Here is a 26,440-nt window from a genome sequence, read left to right on the forward strand (position 1 = left end):
TGATCTTTTGCAGTCACAATAAATAAAGCACAGGGAGACTCAAGGGTGTCGGAATAGATTTAAGGGAGTGCTGTTTTTCTCACGTATAGTTCTAATTATATGTTGCCCTATCTAGATCCGGGTGCGGCAAAAACCAATATCAGCTCTTAGTGATTGCTTTAAGTTATACGCGGGTGAAACCGCGGGCACTGCTAGTTATTATATAAAAAATGTCTTATTTAATTAAAGTCATATTTAAAAAGGTTGTTTCTTTGTCATTCCACTCGAATAATAAAAAATAAATTAGGATTCATTTCATTTTACACGCCCAACGTCCTCGTCTTCAGCACAAACAAAATATACAGTTAGAATCAATTTTTATTATAAGAAACACAGTTCGTTTTATATTTATTTTTAAGAAGAAAAATGTACCATTTTGTGCCTGAACATATAATTACAATAATTTATGTATATTCGAAGTTCATCTGCAGTACGATCACGAAACACTCTATGAAACTTGACGAAGGCTTTTTGGTAGGGGAAAGTTTCCTAGCAACGAATACATCCCTTACATACAAATGATGGCCAATTGTAGCCATGAGTTACAAAAATATTAAATATTAATACATAAATATAATGCTCTCTTGTTCCGTTATATTTTATTACATATTTTTTTCTTTCAATTACATTTGTATGTCAGTTGTATACAAATCTATCATACATAAAATACTACTTTCCGCCGGCAACCTCTCCCGTGGTTTCTTGTTTGAGGTGGGTGCTAGTTATCTTATGTACTATGTATTTACTGTCTCCTGTCAACATGTACACAAATTTTATATACATGTTGACAGGAGACATGGGTAATCAGATAGTTAGACGTTAAAGCAACACAAACAAACTCACTATCCCATTTATAATATTATGTAGGATTATTAGATAAATTAAAGTTATTTTATTAAGTCTTTATTGCACACAATATATAAAAGGAGAGCATAAAGTAGGTAGATAATAAGTATGCAAAGGCGACCTTATCACCTACGTAATAAGAGATACGGTGATACGAGATCACAGGCAACCTCTATTAAAAATGAAGACAAACAAAGAATGATTTATTCCAAATATGAATATTATGTAACCTACATATACATACCTATAAAGTGTCAATTACGATTTTTAATAATATTAATGACTAAGAGTTAAATAAATTATTTATTCTCATACGTACATGTAATACATGCAAACGTTCCTGTATTTAACAGAATCTGGTACACATTTCCAAAAGGGTATGTTTCAAATAATGTGAACACATTTCTCTGACCACGCAAACTTAACGGGACTCGTTTTTCTCACCCGATATAAATCATTGTAAGCGGTTTCTGGCGAACATATTCTCACCTTTTTTGCTGCTTTATAAGAAATAGCAGGAGGGATATTACGCTTCGTTTACACTAATATAATATCGATTGGGACAAACAAAATAGGTATGATAGAACCAGGTATTATGTCTCGGAAAAGTATTAAAATAATTTAGAATATCTATAAAAATAAATGAAATTGAAGATGAAGTGTTTGTGATTTCAAAATAACTGCCTCTTTTAAGTTAATATGGCTTGTAGCTAATTACCAAAATAATTTCTTGTTTATTTTACACTACCGCTGCTAATTTGTATATCTATATTAGTTTGTTTTACATTATATATATATTAGCATAGAGATCAGGTTAGGTCTTCATCGAAGATTGCGAGTTCAAATCCAGCCAAGCAACCAGGTGAGTTTTTAAGTACATCATATTTTATGATTTGTTATTCATTTCGTGCTACCTGAAACCTTCATTTGTCTGACGAACATCTGCCGCATGTGAATCCAATAATCTAATTGGAGCAGGGTTATGAAGTAAGCTCCAAGCCTTCTCCTAAAAATGAAAGGACGCCTTTACCTGGCAATGATAGCTTTTAGACTTTCATATACCTTATTATATATATTTAGTGGAACATCTTTATTATGATCATTAAGTTGATTTTCTTTTTACTTTATTTTTGTTATTCATTTTTTTCCACCTTTATTATTTAACGCAGCAGTAATTTTGTATTGTTTATTTTTTTAAGTTTAAGGTCATTCAAATGTATTGTTGTAAATGCCTATCGTATTTTTTTGTTTTTAATTTGATAAATATGCGGTTGGTGTTATAATATCAATAAAATAAAATGATCGGTTAGGTATCATCATATGATAAGAAGAATAATTTTTTGTATACTGAATCACATCCCTGGCGTATTAAACAGGTAATATAACTTAACATTGTAATATTTGCTCTCTGAGCTTCAATACGAAATTATACGACCTTTACAAAACAACTACAGAAGCAGAAGCGAATAAAATTGAACATAAAAGTTTGTACCAGATGTTGATTTTGAGAATTTGATTTCGAAACACGGAACCGATTTGTTTTCATTTTTCAGAAACTCCCAGCGGACAAAACAGACACAAGTTATTCATAGCATTGTGTCTGTTTTATTTCTTATTGATCTTATTTCTTCGATGACATTTTATTTAAAAATCGGATTCCCAATTGTATCTTTTGATCAACTATCTGATAGCCAGCTTTGGTTGATGTAGATTAAATATTTTTTACGACTATTTAAAAAAGTATAAATATTAATATCCTTCGTCCAGTTGCATCGTGATTTACTAAGACAACTATCGCATTTATAAAATTTGGTAGTTTGTTTTACACAATTATCACTATATATGAATTAGATATTACGCAATAAAGACATATATTTACATCTTAATTGACTTATTGATATGATAAAATATATAATAACGTAAAATCCTATAATAACTTATTTCATATAACGTTACAGTTATATAACTAATAATTCATAATAAACTTCAAGCTATAAAATTATAATTTACTATTTCTAAATAGGGATTTTAATGAGAACACTCTACAATTAGTAAAGTTAAAAAAATAAACGCATGCACTACAAAAATATGAGTGGCAGCTGTAACAGTTTCTAAACCGTTTCTAATTAGAAATACCACTTTTATAATTTCAAGTATACGAAAATATATTTGATGTTAGGACGAAAGACTTTAAGAATATAAAAACGAACTCGCTCTAGTCAAAATTATTCTATTTCACAGTTATGGCTTTTTGACAACTTCTTGGAAGACTTTTTAATTTCCCAATATAATATAAAGTATTTGTCTATACAGTAGGTGTAGTACCCACAAAGAGAAATTATTGGTAATATATATTATATATTATATATAATAATTATTGGTAATATATATTATATATTACCAATAATTATTATATCTATAAATATAATACCATTGGTATGTAAAACGATAAGATGTGCCATTGTAAAACATATTCTTCCTGATAAAGAGCAACCGCAACCGCGATGTATCACCGCAAAATAACAAATGCTATTATTGAATTTTATATAAATTGCTTTGTGCCTGACTTCGCTTGTAGGGTTAAAAGTATTAAAATATGTTGCACCTTGAATTAAGACATCACAGCATTGAGTTTTATCGAAATCTGTTGTTACCATGTGATACATATAATATTTTCAAGAAAATAATGTTGTTTTGAGAAATATGAATATTAACATTTGCATAAACGTTTTGACTCCTATATTCATAATCAAAAAATAAGATCCAATATTACAGTTACACTTTATTAAGGTTCAGTAAAAATCTTCTTACGTTCTTAATCTAACATTTTGCCTATATATTACAGAATTCCTTAAATATATAATGTAAAAAATCCATAAGCGAACAAATCGCTGAAGTTTTGTATCATTAAACGTGTTGCTTTTTTTTAAGAGTTTTAATACTTTAGTTTTTAATTGACACTTCGTATGAATGATAATGTTCATGATTTTACTAAGAACTTTCGTTTATTAGACGTCTAGACGAAGAACGCGTGCTAACGCATAAGGCGATCTGTTTCATAATAGGTGTCACTCAGAAGACAAATTAAATAAGAAAACACGTTCGAGCATGGAAGTCACACAAATGTCAGAAAAGTTTTAATTTATGCCCTACCATTTAGTATTTGGAAACGTAAATTTTTCATTCTTAATACTTTTATGCTATAAATAAACACCTACATGAAATTTAAAATTTTTCTGTCGCTTAAACTTTTAAGATTAGTCATATTATTCAATTTTATAAAAATTAAAGACTTTAGATGTTTAATAAACTTAAGAATAATCTTCGATTTAAAATTCTTAAAATAATCTAAAAAGATGAAATAATGTAAATATATAATTGCTGATATTATTTTTTAAGGTTTTAATTCCCATTTAAAGTTGAAGAGAAAAAAAAGCCAACCGCTGTACCTTATATTATTATTAAAAAACATATTTTAATAACTAGAATTTAATATTATTTAAAAAAAATATATTAATTACGTTAAAAACAGTTTGATATATAATAATAATAATTTATTTATTATATACTATTAATAATGTCTTTAAGCCGTTTTATTTTTTAAATTTATTTTATTCTATTCGTATATTATTCGGCACATTGGATAATAGAATAATGAAAAATAACATATGATTATTTAATGACAAAAGGCTGATACAGAGTAAAAATTAACGTAATTATACAATTATACAAATAAATAGTAGATATAAATAATTACAGTACAAATTATACAAATTCTAGGAATACCTTAAAGGGGTTTGTTTTATTCTGGGAATGCTGTAGACTAATAAACCCGAGATACACAGTTATTGCGAAACTGAATATAATTCTTGATTACATTATTAATTAAAAGCTCGTAAAAGCTATCCAACCTGCTGTGAAACGCGGACTCTGTTCTTAATTATACTCTGAATAAGCCTCTTAAATATATGTTTGCTAATTACCTAAGCGACATATTATTTAAACTAAGCTGATGATAGTAATCTGTTTAACGTTTAAATAAACTCATGTTACATAGTACAAAAGACAATCGAATTTTAATTGAAATTATTATGTGTGTATATGAATAAAAATGAATGTACGTTTGTTTGTCCTATATGTGACTGCCTCGTTGGTCTAGTGGCTTGATATGAGGCCGCAGACCCGGAGTTCCTGGGTTCTATTCCCAGGTCGGGCCAATAAAAAGTTATTGAGTTTTTCTGTCAGAAAATTCTCAGTATCAGCCCAGAGTCTACACTCCCGTGCCTCGGAAAGCACGTAAAGCCCTTGGTCCTGCGACTGAACTCTTTCCGGTCGTGTCGGATTGCCGTCCCATCGGACTATGAGAGTTAGGGAATAGAGAGTGCACCTGTATTTGCGCACACACTTGTGCACTATAATATCTCCTGCGAAGTTGGCTAATCTCTCTTGAGATCGGCCGCCGTGGCCGAAATCGGTCTGAACGACATTATTATTATTATGTGTCCCTAAACCATTCATTCGATTGTGATGAAACTTTGTTGGTTTTTTCTAGGATCTTCCTGGCCCAAATAAAAAAAAAATTGTCCATCAGTTTTAACGGTTTTATATAGACCGTGATATTCGACCAGTGCAAATTCGGAACAGGCATATTGTAAATTATAAAAAAAAACATCGTCTGAAAGTAACTTATCTATAAACATTTTATTGATGACGTACTGAAAATAATACACAATGCAACATTAGAAACGTACTCTTGACAAATTATAGGTAAGTACATCATGTATAGAATTTTTTTTCTACTCGAGCATAACACAAATGCAATTCTTTGAATTTATTATACCCTAGTACTTATAAAAACACACTTTTATGATTAAACGAATGTTTATAAATAATTCGATATAACATTAATGTTTTTTTAACCAATAATTGCAAATACCTCAAGCGAATACTTACATTAATAGGTCACGTTTCAATCAATTTATGTAATTACATACTTTATCTCGTTTTACCAATTAATTATAGACGGAGATAAGAATACTCTTAGTATAAGTGGACAATTTAAGTCTCTTACATACGAGAGTGTAGGTAGTTGAAGTAGAAACTTGTTTCATTAGCACGATAATAAGTAAAGCTATATTTCAAAGTCGGTAACGATGTTTTGTACCGTGTAATTATTGCTCGTTAATTACAGCACAATTAAGGGACATAAACAATGATAAGCCATTAGGTATTGGGAGGATAGATTTTTAGTGTTTTTTTTTATAGAATAGTAAGGCGGACGAGCATATGGGCCACCTGATGGTAAGTGGTCACCAACGCCCATAGACATTGGCATTGTAAGAAATGTTAACCATCGTTTACATCACCAATGCGCCACCAACCTTGGGAACTAAGATGTTATATTCCTTGTGCCTGTAATTACACTGGCTCACTTACCCTTCAAACCGGAACACAACAATACCAAGTACTGCTGTTTTGCGGTAGAATATCTGATGAGTGGGTAGTACCTACCTTTTTCCATATATATACAGCTTTAATATTGCTTTGTAAGTAAAACTATTTAATTGTATAGTATAATTTCAGATCAGAATATAAATTCTAAGCATTTCTAGATACTACTTCTCGTAATGTCAATACTGTAAGAGAGAGAAGTTTATGACAATGGTCAAAAGCTGTGATAAGAATAATACTGTTATTTTAAGGAAAAAAATTGTCGAAAAAATAATTTTCAAATATTTAATAAGTAATATTTGTATTTAATAAAGTTATAATATTTGTTTACTAATTAAATGATATCTATTTAAATTATATCTATTAAAAGTAGCCAACTTAAAGTTACGAGAGAATCTCTTAAAAGCCTTAGTAACACTAAGACTTTCTGTGCGCAAAGCACGCGAATATAAGACCTGACCAAATTCCAAGCTCTGGGCTGCTATTGAGAATTTCCTGACTAAAAATTCACATTTTACAGTTAGGATTTAAAACAAACACCTTAGACACTGCTGTAGCCTTATAAACTAACTTATAAACCAATAGCGCAGTTACATATAGAAATATATAGAATAAAAACTCTTTTAATTTGCTCTTTCAAACCCTGTTTCAAGGTAGGGCTACTAGTACAGGGCCACATATTATATATTATATTCCTAAACAGTAAGACTTTGTATAGTTGTGTTTGTTTAAAGGATGAGTGAGCCATTGTATGCAATGCACATGCGACCTCTCGTTCTTCTTATTCAATACCCTATTGGCAGAGCGGATTGAAGTGGTGGCTGATGTTACTCTCTTCGGAATGTTACGCTATCAGCTGTCAGCTGTCATCCTAGTACATTTATGCAATGGTCTGCCGACCGCAGAAAGATTAATTTTTATTAAATAAAAAAGAAATATATTATAAGAATGTTAACTGTTTTATATATGTTTAATAAATGATTTACATATTGTTCATATGTAACACGAGTATGAGTTCAAAAAGAACACCAAAAAACAGTACACAAACGAATACTGGAATAAAAAGTACCTATATCTTTGGTTATGACGTTAATAATGGGAAAGAAAAAAAGAAAAAAATAACGCAACGAACTTGAAATTCTTACTTGAATTTTACCGAAAACCTGTAAAATGAAAAAAAAAACATTTTTCGGTGTGAAAACTTTTGTCCTGCACTGGAACGTCTGACAGCAGCCGCTTGGGAAATTTTTCAAATTTTCATTGAAATTAAAGTAGGCGAACTGGGAAGGCATTAATCACGTCAGAATATTACCTCTGTAGAAATTAAATTTTATGCGGAGAACTAAGCGTATAAAGTATCTTATATTGGCTGTATATACTTGTTAATTTTAAACGACGAACGACCAGTCTTTGCCAAGGCTTCTGTTTTATTTTGCAATTTCCGTACAAGGCATGTGTAGCACAGATAAAAAATCAAAATGACTATCACGAAACGACAACCAAAACGCTATTTAACTTTGGCCGGAATTCTTCAATAAAATCATCAGTCAACCTCTCATTTAATAATAACTAAAATATATATTAAATAAATGATAACGTCATACTTTAAAAATATTTGTATTTTCTTAACATGAATTCAAACCAAAAAAAAAACTTCAACGTAATATACAATGAATATAAAAAAGAAACAAACTATAAAAGCGCTTTTTCGCATTTAGAATCACTGACTTGAAAGAGTTTTTATTTTGCTTCACCGTGCTCGCATTGAATTTGAAAACGTGTGTAAACGTAAGAAAGTGAGTGTCGGCGTGCAATAAGTCTAAGGGGAAGTAGTTTATGACCCCGCGCCCTCGACGTTGTTAGGTAAGTCCGGGTTGATTCTTTGGTAACATAGAACAATATAAAATATGAGATTAAGCTATTATTATTATTATATATTATTTTTTGGATCCAAATAAAATAGCATAAAAGTTTTTATCATTTAATAAGTTTAATGTTATAAAAGCATAAAAAAAATGTTTTTATTATACTTGATTATATTGATGTATTTATTAATACTTGATTATTAATAATAATTATTTATTTTATTAACATAATGATGATCTTTATTCTCATAACCTTATAAATATAGAAACAACATAAGACAAAGTTTATTAATTCTGTTAATTTTTTTAATTGTAATCATGTTTTACTGTAGGTGGTAGGGCTTTATGTAAGTTCGTCTGGGTAACACCCACTCATTAGTACCCACGATACCAGGTTGGTGGCACATTGGCGATGCAAGTTATGGTTAATATTTATTACATCGCCAAAGTCTATGGGCGGTGGGGACTTTTTTTTAATACTAGTATGAGTTACATCTATTTATTTTGCTAATACTGCTTAAATGAGAATGCACGGGCGTCTTGAGACGTCCCCCAAAGGTTCACTGCAATTTTACGAGCGACTGCCCCTAGCCATCTAGGACTCCCTCGCACGCACAATTCTTCGAAGAAAACAATGCTAGCATAATATTATATTTGATTCTTAGTCGAGAATGTACTTAATCTCGAAAATATAAAAGAAAATGACTGAATTTTATTTTAGTAAAATGTTATGCAGGTACAAACGGTGAGAAGTTGATTTTTTCCGAAAAAAAATTTTTGTCGTAGATAGTACGTACCTACTTATTTTTTAGAAATAAATTAAATATGAATAAGTGTATTCATTTACCTTTTAATACTAACTTGTTTAACACGATAAGATTGCAGAATTTAACATATATGTACCTATTTATTTCAGTTATTCAAAATAGAAATCCCATAAATGTTATCTACATACAAAATACACCAAACAGACTTAAACAACATTTCCCATTCATCATTAAGGATTTTATCGTTCACGTGACGAAGATTTATTATAGGAGGCTTTCTAAACGATAAAAAAATATCGGCCCAATTATGGATCATTTATTGGAACTCATGCATATAAATCAAAGCAATAATCTAGCGCACTACGTGTTTGATAATAACAGGGCAAGAGACCGGCTAAGACGTGACAAGTGACAGGTACAGTCTAGAACTAGAATTAAGATGCAATTTTAAGCTGGCGGATACCTACATGGTCTATGTAAAATCTCATCCTTATAGAGCCTACTTTATTAAAAAGTTTTTTTTTTTAATTATTATTCCGGTTGATATTCTAATATATTTTACGTTAAACTCATTAAGCTAAATTTACTTGAAGAACTTTCAATAATTTAGACAATAAAAGTATTTTTTCGTTTTTTCGATTAATAAAATTATTCATTCCCAATTTATTTATTAAGACCAATAAACTAAAGGGTAAAATAGGTTGTTTGAATGTGGCGACGATTTTTGCTGGGAGGCAAAGCAGTTCTAACTACCGGCTGTTCATTCCCACGTGCACCGGGCGAGCGATGGCGAATTTAAAATTCCATTTTCCAGCATTGCGAAAAGTTCAAAATGCAGTTTAAAATCACCCATTGTCTATTCTCCCTGAGGCAAATATAAAAGTAATCATCATGTATACCCATTAAAATTTTAACTAATATTTTTGTATATTATACTGGTGAAATGTCACACAAATATGCGCCATATTTGTGTGTCATGATTTAGAGACTGAAATAATTTGTAAGTAATATTTTATTGCATAGCCTAAATAAAAAAATATCATAAAACTAATGTAAGATTTTTTGGCCACAAATTTATTTATCAACTAGGTTCCGTAAATTATATTGTTTTTATTCAGGTAACATCTATGTCAAATTTCATTAGATTCTTTTCAGTGACTTAAATCATCATAAAGTAACAAGCAGACAGACTGATTTGCTTATTTTGGTCATTGAATTAAATATTATTCAGCAACTAGCATACCATCTATCCAATATTCTCAACAATTCGCAGGATGTTACCTATTACTTGGGTACATGTTGGTAACATGTAGATGGCATTCCACAGCAAACAGACCAAGAAGCTTTGAGTTAGTTAATAGACCAAAGTATAGATGGCGCTAGCGGTTTGTATAATGTTGAGGAAAATATTTTTTTATTTATATAGATATACAGTAATCAATACTATTATTTGTAAGCCATGTATTTATGTAATGGTTTTACATGAACGACAAACTTAATGTTATTAATAATAAATCGCTTTTTACATGTTTTATTTATGACAATGTCTAATCATAATTATAAAAGTCCATTAACCAGAGTGCTGTTTGTAATTCATAATTTATTTCGCAATATATTATTTTCAATAATTTAGTGTATTAACGATCGTTATAACATAAATTAATTGCATTCTTCAAATAATAGCATAAATTGCGTTCACTAAGTTTGACTTTAGTTGACGAACATTTGTTACTCAACAAAAATATTAAAGAAATTCGTAAACGAATCAACCAAATTATGATAAACATTTATCGAATCGATTTTTGTTGTTTTAGTATTATTATCTTCAAATTAAAATTGACATTAGGTAAAAAATAATATTTTGTGTGAAAAAGTAACATTGTGTTAATGGCTCACACTATTGGGCTCAGGCCTTCTTCCCAGTGAGAAGATTGGATTGGAGCTTTTTCCACATCGCTGGTGGATAATTATTGTTAATATTTTTGCGTTATTGATTAATATAAATTGGTTACTCTAATGGGTAATGAATATCGATGTAGCAATTTAAAGACAGGATCGATTTTTTCCAAATAATATATTTACTAATGCCAAATCAATCTTAAACACACATCAAAACAGACATAAGTAATATGCACAATCTCACTTAACTAAGCTTTAAAAGTAGATATACTCTATTTTGTTTTTGGAAAACAATTTGTAAGAATTTATTCTCCTTTAATACTTTATTGAAAATTATAGTATATATTTATTTACAAAGTTCATTTTAAGGCACATTTGTGATTTGCCATTGTAGGTATAAGTACAAATATTATTAAAAAAAAACATGAAAGTCCGTCTGATGATGGCACAAAAAATGTTTCAATGAACAATACATCGTGTTTGAAACATTGTAAAATAACTATACACAGACTTTCAAAAACTTTGTACGTTAACTTCATTAATCACGATATTATTATACTGATATTATAGATAGATGTTAAATTTTTCATGCGAAAACTGTATGGCATCTGATATTTTTTAAATGCTATTTTTTGTACCATAGACAAAGATACAGCCAAATGCTACAGAAAATATTATCGTTTAACTTACTCGATTTAAAATAATGGGTGCTATATATTTAATGTTAAAATATTTTATATAATGTTAAAACTTGATTCAAACATAATTCTATTTAAGTGATTAATATTTTACTAATTTAAGGTGTTGCCAGAAATTATTTTGATGCAATTTATAGCACCACATATAAAGATAATTAATATTTTTAACAATGAAATTGACACGAAAAATATTGACAAAGATGTTTCAAAAGGTCTTAAATATAATATATATCTATTGCAAATTTATGAAAAAAATTAACGATTGTATGAGGTATAGATAATATCTAGATACTTAAATTCTCAGATTCTTATTAAAAAAACATAATGAATGGCGTTAATAAGATTCAAATGTTAACACATGTATACGTTGCGTAACGTATACATTACATAGAGATATTTATGGTCATTCATTTGAGTGAGAGACCAACATATTAAGTACTAATAATGAAGTAATCATGGACGGAGTGTGTTAACAAGGATTATACAATTCGAATAAAAGGCTAATAAAAATTTCATGTGTTCCTAAAAAAATTAACATACTCTTGTCGATATTTTTATACATTTTTTTTTATTTGAATGCATTTTGACAATATCCTAAAGATTCATACAAGGCACTTAAAGACAACGATTTTTTTTTTTACTTTTTCCCGTGAAAAGTTATATTTTATATTTATTCTTATTTCTAAATAAAATTTAAGGTATAAATTTTCGTTCTCAATGTAACATGTGATTAAATTTTTACAATAGTATTTCGTTAATCTCAACATCAGATCTCTCTTACTTTTGATAATTGCTCAAATAATGAGAATTTTCTATAAAATATTCATTTGATATAACATCTATTGCACTAGCTTTAATATAGTAAATTATTGAAATATTATTGCTTTTAACAATACATAGCTATGTACATAACAATTAACTCTATGATTATAATTGCCCCATTTGCAATTGCTTATACATTTTTAATTTTCGAGACACATTTATTATTAAGACACTAAAAAACACGTTAAAAGGTGATCTGTGATATTCTGATACAGATAATAATAATTATCAAGAGATTCTTACAGGAGATTGCAACGAAGGCTTTAATGTAAGTATATATATGATCCATAAGACAATTAGTCTTGAGAAGCTACTACATTTACAAAAATACAACTAATTACCTAAATTGATTCAAGACAAAGTATAAACATTAACATTAAGCGAAGTTAACAATAATTTAATCTCTTCTAAATTTACTTTTATTATTAAATAATCAATATAACAGTTTTATAGAACCACAAAAATGAAAACATTGTACATTAATTATTAAGGCACATGGGATGTGCAATATACGATTTGTTATGTATAAATATTAAGCACTACAGATTATAAAATATAATTATTTAAAAAAAAAAGAACTAATCACGAATGCGAATTCATTTACTCATCGACCAATTATTATTTGTGACGGAAGACATCTTGAATTTTGGTCAGATATAAAACGTATCAAATATTCCAATGACCGACATTTTAATATTCTTTGGTTCAAGTTTAACAATTTCCCAAAGCGATCTTAGAGTCAATAAGTAAATGAAATACAAAGACTATTAGGTATTCGATTATCAGTCCAATGAAAACATGCTAATCTACAATTTTGCGGATTAATACCTAATACATTTATACTTACATCCAGTTACCTCTATCCTGCCTCTTGTTTGTTATCTGGAGAAGCGATGTTTCTTCTCAACTCCAGAATACGAATATTTATGTAATTTGTACTATACTTAACATATAAATCGTTTATAAAAATGTAGAAGTTAAAATATAAAAATCTTATTCATGTTTCTGTATAAATAAACATGCATTCAAATAGCAGACAGTAACCAAAAGTGATTTCAGTTTTACGTCAACTACATTGAACAACTCTACTAAAAGATTAAATGATCTAAATTGAAACAGTTTAAAAATAATTTCTAAGCCATCAAAATAATATTTCGACGGCGCCAAATTTTTTGCTCAACAAAACGATACTTTATATATTTCGATAATATAATATATAACTAGATCTAATAAATAACTAAATACTAAAAAATTATTAAACAAATTTAGCGCCGCGGTAGATAGGGTAACCTAACAACACTCGTGCTCCAACAACAATACGGTCAAGCGACAACAGAAGTACAATGTTACAATACAGTAAATATAGTCGATGGCGTGTGCCACTTCAAAAAGAAATATAATATAAATTGTTAATAAAGTTCATCTTGTTATAAACATAACAGGCATATAAATGTTAATAGTTAGACTATTAAAATACATAGTACATGTTAACGTGAAAGGCCCAACAGCTATAGCTACATGGTGGTCGATGTTCCGATGAATATGTTACGCGGCGACATAGGGTCCTGTGCGGGCGGGCGACCGTTTCTTCTGTTAATGCCTCGGCGCCATTAGCACTCACCTAGCCGGGTTAACGAGAAGAGAGAAAAACAGAATGTTAGTATCGATCAAAATGTCATGGTCCGACTACACGAAGCCTCAATCGCGAGGTCGAAAGCTTCAACGCTTTTACGCTGCCCGCGTCACGCCGTATAATAATTATTGCGTTCTCGGAAATTTCAATTTTGGGCAATTCACGTGGACACAAAAATATCGTATGATACCATGAATGGGAACCGGCACGACATGCAGCTTATAAAAGCGATCAAACTGGATCTCGGATCGATGTCTAAGGTGTACGGATTTAAAAATAGATTTTGATAAAAAAAAAAAAATAATAATATCGGGAGGCTATCAGGCATTCGTGCCGCGACATTAGATTCGTTTGCTATGGTCCTGTTAATAAATTATACAACGTATACTTAAATTAGTTTACTTAGTTAATGGTTGAAAATGTTAAAATAATTTAGTATGATAATGATAATCTACAGAATAGGATTAAATGCCCAATAGTTCCCATTGAGTTGAGTTTCAAACACTTGAAGTAGGATAAGTACGCTTCGGTGTTTTAAACTCATCCCAAAACAAACAAGCATAGGTAATAAACTTATTACTTATGTATAACCATATCACCCCGATGCAAGTATGTAAGTTATTCAACACATCTGAAATAGTTCAAAAATATATTTATATGATAGCATTCACTTTTTAATTGTTAATAAGTTTGTGATCGATGTCATTACATATTTGCATGTTAGTGACTCATATAATATAAATATATAGTTACAAATAAATCTGCAGTGACAGTAGCAGTTATGACAGTGCACTTCGTAATTATTATGGCAATAGTCGGGAACTTGGCCTTGTGGAGTTACATGTTAGTTGTGTGAGGCTACATTTGACCATAATGACTGCACGTCATCAACTCTATTGACTCATTGTTTTCACTATTGTATTGTATATTTAACCAAATACGCGATCCTGTTCGAGCTAAAAATAAAAAAACTCCAATTGAAAATTTCAGACAATTTATTGTAAAGTATATTCTTCTGAAAATGCATTTAATATTTACAATCAACAATTGAAATAATATTTTATACAAACATATCATCTTATATAATTCTTTTTTATAATAATATCGATAGCGTTCAGTTTTAAAAAGTATTGCATATAAAGCGTGAAAATACGTAATCGGCGTATGCCATTTCAAAATCCACAAGGACACAAGTGCAAAAATCTTAATAATAAAAAACTTTCAAATAAGAAAGTGAATAAAATAATACCTAAGGCAATAAAATCAACTAGCTTAAAAATTTCATATATAAAAATCTTATATTGACTAAGAAAACTTGTGATGAATATAAAAAAAATGTTAAGTCAAAGGATGGGGCATTTTGTTTAATACTGGAACGATGGCACATATTCTGAAAATGCTCTTTCCTTTGACTAATACTGGGCGAAATTTAGGAAAGAAGGACTTCACAACCCGAATGTAGCACCTGCATTGAATTTATTTGCTTAACGTAATAAGATATCTGGATTTATTTTAAGAAACACAACGAGTCAGCTAATTACTGGAATTCCAATCCTTCTTCCCTTGAAAATATATTTCTAAACATTACCCGAAATATCATTGTTCGCATAGATAATGCATACGTGACTCTTAGAAGGCACATGTTGTGATAAAAATATTACAACAGAAGCATTAACAGAACAAAATGAGAAATTTGGTAACGCTGATGTTCAACTTGGAAACATTAAAATATTTCGTAAAAAACACTGTTATAACGCCTCGCATCACAACATGTAACAGGTTTAAAAATCTATAAAAAAAAAGAAATATAAAAATCACAGTTACAAATTATGCAGTGTCACTTCAGATCCGGTTTGAAGTAGTGATGGGCATAATATTCCTCGAACAAACTAATCGAGGACATAACTAATAAGTACACAATAATATAGAAAAGGACACAGAGAGACCATAAAGCAGAGGCACACACGCATTCTTACGAACGAATATGATCGCTAGCTATATTGCATTATATATTTGCATCATACATTGAGATTGTAATACTAAGCTCTGAAACAATCAAATGTCGTATCGATTTTATTATCGACTATGATTTTTGAGATTCAAATTTACCGATACGTCAATTGAAGGTTTTACGAACACAGATCGTGTATGCAAGCGTATTCATCGTAAGGCATGCGTGCACGCGCGCTTCTCACCTTGTTAACAAAATGGCGGCGTGAGAGCGTTTTGGCGGGAATTAAGGCGCCGGTAAGGCAGTGCGCTGGTAAGGGTGCTCCCTCACCTGCGTCAGCCGTCCCGCCCTCCGCACGATACCTAGCGGCATAGGATATTCATTATCTGTGTCTGAACAGAGCATTATGAAGTTTCAACCAATTACCGTTGAGCGGCACCCAGGCTTTTATATACTTTACAAAAATAAGGTTTATGTGATGATCATATAAAACTGACATAATTAACAATATAACACTTTTATCATTACCATGGAATGAAAAACGATACGATTTTAGATATTTAAATTGTTTTTAATTGCCTAGGATGCCTGTAACAAACTATATATTTAAATGCTGAAAAGAAATTATTCTCATTAATTTAACGCCATACAATTTCATACAATTTGTACAAAGTTTGCAAACAGTAAATAACAACCGCCGATGTTGGTCACGTTTAAAATGTTTAACATAGATATTATAGAAGCCGTACGCTTGGCAGTAATCACTAACTTCAAGTTTTATGCTTATCTACGTCTAAAATTTATCTATAATAATATATTATTGCTTTGGAAATAAAAAATAAAACTTTAAATCTCATTTGATCGTACAGAAATTAATTAAAAATATATAATCATTTAAAATAATCTGACTCAGCAACAAGAATAAAGAATAATGAACCTATTTAATAAACGGCTGTTTGATTTTTTTTTCATAAAGCTCACTCTTTTCTACACTAACTAAAAAATCTTTAAAAGATAAAAATAATACTTAAACCTATGGTATGTTTATAAATATAATAATATGGCTAATAAATTAATAAACTATGACATTGTTACAGCAATAACATAACATTCTAGTTCTCAATATATAAAATGCTATGTTATTATCGTAAGGTTGAAAATTTATAATTGTCTAGAATGTTCTTCTTCAATTTCTACAATTGAATGTTTATGAGATTTTTAGTAATCAGTGTGGTTAATAGTTAAATATATTACGATTGTGTTGCTTGTAATAAATATTCAATTTGTATTTGGTCCCTTTGCTTGTAATCACTGAATTATTAATAATTATTTCGTCATTCAGAGATTTTTACAGTTAATAAAAAACGAAAAAAAAATCTTGTTAATCACATTCGGGAAATCTAATAATGATCAAAATTATAACATGCAACAATGTTATTGACAAGTTTCTGAAGTATTTTATGAAAAGAACCGGCTTTTGCAAATTTTATTTTTGTCTACGCTTTCCACCAATTCTAATATTTAAATATATGTCTCACAAGGAAGTATTTATTTCATTAAATTGTTACGTTCTTGTGATCTCGGTATTAAAGCCGGTACTGTGTGAATAAACATTAACAATATGTTAATTGATTAGTTGTATTACAAGCGAGGGTTATCACAAAAACATTAGAAAATTATGTTTTTTAATCAATGCGACTATTATATATAATGTAATAATAATATAATGTATATAAAGTTCTATGTCTTTGTATATCGAAAAACGGTAACTTATAAGAGTTCTATTGGCAGTATCAGAAGTACTCAACTACAATATTTATTCAAATCTGCCTTCAAACACTGTTATGAAAACGTTAAAATAAATATTTCATTTATATTACTTTGTGTAAATAATTTATAATGCTATATAATAAATAAATAATATCCTTTGTTCGTTGAGATATAAAATATACTTTGTATGACTGTACAAAACGGCTAAAGAAAAAACAGTTGGTTTTTTAAATTAAAAACATAACGTAGGTACAATATCGAGTCACTAAATTAAATCGTTCTTAAAGTAAAACTTAAATCTAACTTGTTAATGGCTCTTATGACTTTAGAAGAGGCGTTTTAAAAAACAATTTTTCAAGGACGGTTAGGTCTTGCGGACACGCATATAAAAATACCACACCCAGACTTATCTATGGTAATTTAAACAGGCAGTAGAACTAAAGTCGATTTGATAGTCTATGGTATAAGATATTCGACTGCAATTTGCCAGGTCCTAAAAATGTTGCGTTGACCGTAACGATGAAGTTGGAAGCCTGTCGTATCTTATTGCGGTCTGCAATTGTGGCCAATGTCAAAAGCCAGCAAGTAGATATCTCGACGCTGCAACCCCATTAAAACATTTAAAATCACAGTTCAAAAATTTTGTTATCTACAAAATTGTATTAGTCTGTTAGATGTGTAAAATTTACTATCGGTATCCAATTATGAAACATCTTCGAATATTATTTTTTGTCGATACTATTTTCCGATTTAACAACGTAATTTTAACCTAATATCAATGGGGTAACAATGTAAGTAGGGGTTAAACAGGCAAGACAAGCTAAGCTATAAAACGAACACTGCTAAAATTACGCATGCTTGTAAATATTTGTGTTGTGATTGTATAAAATATATCCGTTCGTGTATAAAAAAACGTGCTGTTAAACATCATTAATACGTAATGCGATAAGCTTTAAACCTCCAGTTAATTCTAACATCATATTCACCTACCTAAATCGATAATAACTTTGAGTCTAACAAACATTTGTAGTCAGATACCCGGTACCTTTAGCGTTAGTTTGTTTAATCGACATTCGATAACACCAACATTTAAATAATTGATCCTTTTTTATAATCACGTACTCACAACATGATTTTTAGGTTTGAAATAGATCACTGAAATGTTAAAGATGTTATCAAATGCTATGTAAATAAAAGATCAACGGGCGAATAACCCACCCGTATGGTCGGCGGCGGCGTACTCCGCTGTCAGCAGAGGATTGGCAGCCGCTGTCAGGGCTGCGTAGTTAGCGTAGTCAGCATATGGTGACGCGTAGATCAACTGGTGAGACGGTTCTCCGGGAGACAGAAGACCAGCGGCAGCACCAGCGCCTGATCCGTTAAGCAACCCAGCTTGTCCACCAGGTGCTGTAGGTATGCGTGGAGACAGTATCAACGGAGCTCCCAATGGCGCTGATGTGCGAAGAGCAACGCTGCCTACACCACCTACTCCACCAGTTGGTGCCAATAACCGCTGGGTTTCTGCGGCTACACGTCGCCATTCTTCATCGGCTGTGGATTCACCTTTTGTTATCAATAATTTTCAGTAAAGATTGTTAAATCTTATTCGATAATTTATGATATGAGAAGCTTTAACTGTATTTTAAGTTGAAAAATGGAAACAAAAGTTGTTTAATAACAAAAATCAGTGATAATTAATTTTGTTATTGTCATTATGCTCATTTTTGCAATTTGAAATAAATTTGTCAAAGATTTATCGTACTGGTCGCAATGAAATCACCCATGCTAAGAGTTAACAACCGTGGCATGCCACAAATCAATTAAGTTAGTCATCTTAATGATGGTGGATGACTCATGTCGGTCGACAAACCAGAAATCATTTTCATTTAACAGTTATATGTAGCATAAATAAGTATACACAAGTTTAAAAAGAGAAACACTTATGTATACATAAAAAACAAAAAAAGTAACATTGTCGCAGTCCCATTTGTTAATATTTTATAAATGGATCTCAAGATAATGTTGACCACGGAGCATTTCAGGTCAGATCAGCCATCAGTCAACAAAGTGGGTCAAGCATAGTCACTTTTGTCCCAGAATAAGTGAATTTGATTTCCTTGTAGACAAATATGAGCAAGACAAATATATATCGCTCTCTCACAGTAAGTTACCGAACTTAGGTCCTTTTTCAGGTCTTTTTAAGTCAAATGGTTATTGCTCTCTTTGAAAACGGAAAGTGTCAAATTTGGGTTAAATTCAATTTTAAACAAAAATGGAAAATATTTAACATCCATTCCAAATCCGTTCCCAAAATCAAACGCAAGAAAAGAAATGATAGTATCTATGAACTTGATAAGTAATAGAAATAAATAACCAAAATTTAAAATATATGTTAGATCTTAATTTATATTAGTGACAAAACATAAAGGCGGCCATACTTATTAAGCACTGACCGTTGACGGGCATGACCGCTTTCGTGCTTGAGTCACGGTATGTGCCATTTATAATGGCCAATTCCATTAACTGACGTTTTTTCAGTTCATCTTCGCCGTCAGCTTGCTGTAAAATAAACCCTTTTATTAAAATATATTCAACAATTTTAACATCTTATTCGTCAAATAATAAACATATAACATCCAATAAGATTTGAAAGGATATTTAGTTCAGCGTAATTTTAAACACAACATACGTCACGTCTCAGGTTACACGGTTTGCCAAGCATTGCATATACGAAACTTGACAAATATCGAATACAGCCAACGCAGTTCCGATTGACAGTTCGTTTATGATTGATTTGACTATGACGAAATGATCATTATTATTTGAAGATCTGTGGCGATGTTTTTGCCAAAAGTAAATCTATTTATCAACCAGTTTCATAAATGTATATAAGACATCCTAATATTGCTACTGCAAGAATATTATGTCATCGACATCAAAAAACTGTTTACAATTTAAAGGCTTACTATAAACATACCGTTTGTATTACAACAGATATTCTAAAATAATTCATTTGAGAAATAGATTATACGATTTGAAAATGGAGTGCTTATGTAATTTTGAGTAAAATTTAATTTAATAAGTGGTTATGTAATATTCCGTTAAAAACATATTCTTGCAAATAAAAATGTCACTTACAGGTACCAACAGGCGTTTGACTTCTTCAACAGCCCTGGCCAACTTAATCTTCGCTCTGTTCTCTGTATCTTCGACTGTAAGCAGTACGTGCAAATCGTCAGCTAGGTGCTCCCAATTTGGCTTACCCCTGTTGGCGTCCTCCTGGAATATGCCCAAAAGATAAATCATTGGATACGTAATACTTAAAAGACGGTTTATCCAAATTTATTTGAACGAAATTGTTGGGCCAGAAAAAGGAATATTAGTGCCAAGAATGTCTAGTGACTAGAAAACGGTCGTAAATGTAAATTATGCTAAGTTTAGGAGAAGATAAAGATGACTAAAATAAATAATTAATAAATTCAAAGGAATATTTCATAGAAATATTAATACGAGACATCCTTTTAAGGTTTTCTGTATAACTTTTCACAGAAGCGGTTGACGCATGATTCTGACGAATCGTTTTAGACAAAGTATTGTATAATATAAACCTGTAGCATATTCCAAACAGCGCTGCATGAAACACAAATAACATTTGTCTTAATTTTTCGTTATATATTATTTAAATAAAGGAGCCGTTATCATTAAAATAAATAATTTACCTTCTTCTTATCCCTCATTGAGCCTTTGCCCCTGACCATAATTTTACATCCAGTTTCCTGTTCTAACTGTTTTGCAGTCATACCTCTGGGTCCGAGAATCCTTCCCACAAAGTTGAACTGTAAATAGAACAAAAATGCTATACAGTTTTATAACAAATATTAATATAATTATTAAAAAGGGAGGATAATAAATAATATTCGGCAAGCAAAAACAATCTTTATTACAAAATGCTTCCACGTGCTAATCTCAGTTCGTGTTTAATGCGCAACTACTGGGTTAATTACTACCATTATACATAAATTGTGTTTGCCGCAAGCGCATATTACATACTCGTGCAGAAGCTTAGAACATTTAAATCAAACTCATTTCCTAGGCATCAAAAAGCTTTGGACAGTTCAGCGCATATGAATCGTTAACGGGCATCTCTGCCCCGTCTACAAAGTAAGAAATGGAACAATTGGAATATTGCCAAGCAACTCGCAATATCATAGACAATTTTTACGCACAATAATTACAAAAATCAAATATCTCGGACATAACTAAAATGTTTAGTATTAAATGGTGGATGAAATTAAGTCTTGAGATTTGTCGCGTCTGTCATCTTAAATTGTTTTCTATGACAGATTATTAATTATTATTTCAAAACGGTTTAAATATTTTAAAAACAATATTGAAAATAACGAATTTGATGTCAACGGCATATTACGATTTTACTAAATTGTAAATGTAGCTTATAACTGAAATAATTTCTGGTTCTTTGGTGCTACAGAAAGAAATATGAGACACGGAAGTGGGAAACAATAGGTCTGAGAAAACAGTCGTGATTATAACGGTCCAACGATTTTGATTATGACTAGCACGGAACATATAAATATTAGAAATGATTATATTAAAAATCAATACAAAGGCTTTTCTGTATAAAAACACTTTTAGAGTACTTAATTTACTCAGCTAATACACAATCGGTAACTAAATTGCAGCAAAACGGATAATAAATCTTCGTTTTCATATAAAGTTTTTAGTCTACCCAAAATTTGACACCTTGTTTTATTGCATCAGTTTTAAATTAATGTACCAGATTCATGTTGACTTAGTGAAGATATATTTTCAAATGTCGTAAAAAAATTTATTTTCTAATCTTTTAACTTCGAAACATCGGTCACTCGTCAATAATAATAGTGGCTTATTTTTCCCAAGTGCGAACAAAGCTCAGCCGGACACGAAGCCATGTTGAAATAGCGTCGCACTAGTTGGCCGCGCGCCCACATTCGTTTTCTCACCAGCCGTTAATATTTTCATGACAAAAGTGATTACTGTATTTTCGAAAAGGCACAACATATATCGTTTCACGTTACATTCGCTGTGCCTTAAACATGTACGTACAAACACCATGACTAATCTGTTCAAAGTGTACCGTAAGAATTTGCATATTCTTCCAACGGTGCAGAAAACGTTGAATTTTTATCCGATCAATTGAATTTCATAACAATGTTGACTTATTCACATAACTGAATGAGTCTACGATAGATATGATGATAGTTATAGCAGTTTTATAAATTCAAACCCAGTAAAGGGGTCGTCACGGTCAAAGCTGAGTGTTCGGTCCCAATTAACACACTGGTCGCAACAGAATGTAGGTTAGGCATTCTAAATGCTTCCTAGTTGATCATAACTCAATCTGAATTACAGTGATGCAGTTGGTTGAATATCGTTGCGAGATATTCCTGTTTCATATTTCTGAACCGTGTTTAGATGAGTTAGCGCGTCGCGGAAGCACTTCCCAAAAATTTATAAGCAGACGATGGAATGAAATCGGTAAAATTCACTCATATTTATTTGGCTAGCGGACTTCATTGGACTTAAAATAAAGTTTTAAATATTTTAATGATGTCGGATGCAGAATAAATAAAATTCTATGGTTTCCACAAACAACCAATGACGATTAGATTTTTAATAGGTATTACATCATATAGCGTTATTACAGAATACTCATCACTTTAAAAATAATCAATTGGTAATATTGTATGGGAAATTCAATAGCAATCAATATAATTGTCGTTTTAAAAATGAAATAATTTGATTTGTACTTGTGTAAGTAGATACAAGAACATTAATAATAGCAACACTGGGAACGCCCTCGCCGTCGGCGCATCTAATCGATAAACATCAATTGCATTCCAACCTATGTACCATACTGTATTGCACTCTAACTACACATTTGGTATTGCTATACGTTTTCAAATAAGTACTGGGCATTTAAAAGCAGTACTGTAGTTCCTATACAGTTAAAATAATAGTAGAAAAATATTTAAAAAGGTAGAGATCTTTAACTGTTTTTCGTTTATTGAACAGAATTGATTTCACAATTAACATGATTATGTGTGGCTCAAATTTTTTCAACTTAAATAACGTATAATATTCTTATTTTTTATTTTTTTTTGATATTGGTTTAACTATTTAGTTTAAACATTTAACACGATTATTACAAAATCAGATTACAATTTAATGACAAATGCATCAAATAAAACATGAATACAAATCAAATAATTTTTTTTCAACGAATTAACGTCACCAGCGGTACGGAATTATGTTATTAGGTACCGGATATATTAGGTAAATTGTCACAACAGTGTTACACCAGCATAATAGTATTCAATAGAAATGTGCAATTCCGAGGCAACAGTTTTTTACACTAATTATAGATTAAATCTCTATGCAAGCAAATGTAAACAGTCCGAAGGTTGATTATAAAGATTTAGAGAAGGGTGCTTTTTAAAGTTTGTCAATTCATTGTTGGCCTGCCTTAAGAAATAAATAAATTAAAACTTAAGATCATTATGATCAAATTATCTTAATTCCAAATGAAATGTATTTTAGAACGCCTTTGATGAAATATATTTTTAATTTCCTGCAATATACCGTCGAGGTCTTACTAACAAGCAGCCTATAATAATTTTATATGGTTCATTGTATCAACAACAATGTTGTTATTTAAAGGAACGACTCAAAGCGCTTTTGTTTTTTCAGCTATTCTTAACTTCATAAAACATATGCGATGCACTCACTCAGATTGTTTTGATTTCTGAGATTGGATCTTCTGCAAAGTTATAATCATGGATATACGAAGACGTTTTGAAAAGAAAACATCTTAAGATTTATGATATGATTTAGTACGTGTTATAATACAACCTACCGCAGTTTGACTGGACGCATTAAAATAATCTACCACATATATTTTAGTTTTTAAATTTAAAATAACTTGTTTTATGATATTAAACAAGAATTATTTACAAAACAATAAAACTGTTTTAAATTGTGTTTTTAAATTGACCAATTAATCTAGAATGATGTCTTCTCATCTCAACACTTTTTTATTCTATTTTATTACTAAAACCACATAAAGTTAGATAGAAGAGGATATAGGTAAACTAATCCGATAAGGTCGATCCGGTACTACAGCGAGAAGTGCGGGGGGGGGGGGGGGGGGGGGTGCGAGATTACCTTCACCCCCTGAGGAGAGCTCCACCTAGCCACGAGCGGAGCACAACACGAGAGAGACCGCGGATGCATTATATCACCAAGATCCCGCAGCCTCTCCGATCCGTGCCGAGGACGGTCATCGCAGTGGTTTTAGTGGGTAAGAATCCATAACCAGGTTCCCCTCCATGGGAGCCGGGTACCTTTCTGAAGGTTTCCACTGCGCGAAAAAAAAGGTAAACCAATCCCTACAACAGTCTGGGTTCAGTGGGTAGCTAATCACGTATTATTTACTAAATATGTAAACATTTTGACTACGTAATAACGAAAATTCTATTTACAAATAATAAATATGTCATCTATAATCATTCTCACATTTTAATAAACAGTTAATTAACAAATTAATTTCAACTGGTTAGATCGTATTGATATTACTCGTGGCGTATTATTAAACCACTTAATGTTTACTTTTGTAAATAACGTTTCAACGCCAGTTGACCGTGTTCTTGTCTAAATCAAACATCTTTTGTTTGATGAAACGTATATATGAACTATTGACCGCTACTGATTGCCAGCCATTACGAGTACCGGATGAATGCAGGTGTATTACGAATCAATATTACTTTTGATTGAAGGGTTAATTCCTACGTAAATTGTCCAACTATCTGTCACGACGATTATTGTAAATGACATTCGATTTAAACATTTATACATTCGCTTATAAAGCACATTTTGGCGTAATACTTATAGAATGTATATATTTTACAGTTGAGGAATGTATGGATTGGTCACGACGTGCGTTACCGAGAGTTGCCGCAGGCGATAGTGGTATTTAATTTTAAGCTAAGAATACATGAACCCAGAAATCATAAGCTATAATTTATTAAAGACTGCTGTCATATGTGAATCTACGTAAATTATGCGAGTCGGATAACATTTTGAGATAATGAATGATAGAATGGAAACAACGTCTCTTGTTGTTCATTATTACTTGACGCGGAACATTAAACAGTAGAAGATGTAGTATAGATTATTCAAGTCCATAGTTTTTCATGAAAACACAATGTCGTTAGTAATAACGTATACTGTAAAGTAGCACGTTAACGAAAATGTCTTCATTATTTCCGCTTTAAGGCCTCTTCTTTTAAGAGGTTTTCGAGCGTATTCTAAAACGCCGCTCTAATATGAGTGTTGATGTTGCAGAATTTCATCCGACAATCATACAGCACAGGTTTCCATGTGAAGTATCACTTTTCGCCCTTCACCTTTACCCCCGAACACTACATACATTATAAAAACAAATTAATATCGTAATAATAAATCATTAGTCTTTGACAAACAACATAGTTACCTATATATTTTTTCCTTAGACTGTACTAGGAAAGTATTAATATTGAATAGTTTCACTATTGCTTCTATCATTATCAGATCTTAAGTATAGAATTCTCTTCAACAATTATCACTTTACGACATTTATATTTATGCGTAAATAAAGTTATTGA

General features: G+C 30.8%; 1 protein-coding gene across 6 annotated transcripts in view; it reads right to left on the reverse strand.

Moving 5' to 3' along the window:
* Positions 1–11,025: 11,025 nt before the first annotated feature.
* Positions 11,026–26,440, reverse strand: part of LOC126772844 (protein held out wings) — a 64,021-nt gene continuing 48,606 nt past the window's right edge. The window contains exons 3-8 of one of the 6 annotated variants that reach the window (XR_007669696.1): positions 21,461–21,577; positions 20,880–21,020; positions 20,180–20,300; positions 18,960–19,292; positions 16,216–18,341; positions 11,026–14,008 (exon numbers count right to left, since the gene is read on the reverse strand). Coding sequence is in view for 5 of the 6 variants with exons in the window: in XM_050493447.1 (XP_050349404.1) it covers positions 16,257–16,333; positions 18,960–19,292; positions 20,180–20,300; positions 20,880–21,020; positions 21,461–21,577 (789 nt within the window). In the remaining variant the exon portion in view is untranslated. Of the gene's footprint in view, positions 14,009–14,997; positions 19,293–20,179; positions 20,301–20,879; positions 21,021–21,460; positions 21,578–26,440 lie in introns of those variants that run through there. The other 5 variants (XM_050493447.1, XM_050493448.1, XM_050493446.1 and 2 more) reach the window with 5 other exon arrangements.

The sequence above is a fragment of the Nymphalis io genome, chromosome 13, assembly GCF_905147045.1.
Source record: "Nymphalis io chromosome 13, ilAglIoxx1.1, whole genome shotgun sequence".
NCBI lineage: Eukaryota > Metazoa > Arthropoda > Insecta > Lepidoptera > Nymphalidae > Nymphalis > Nymphalis io.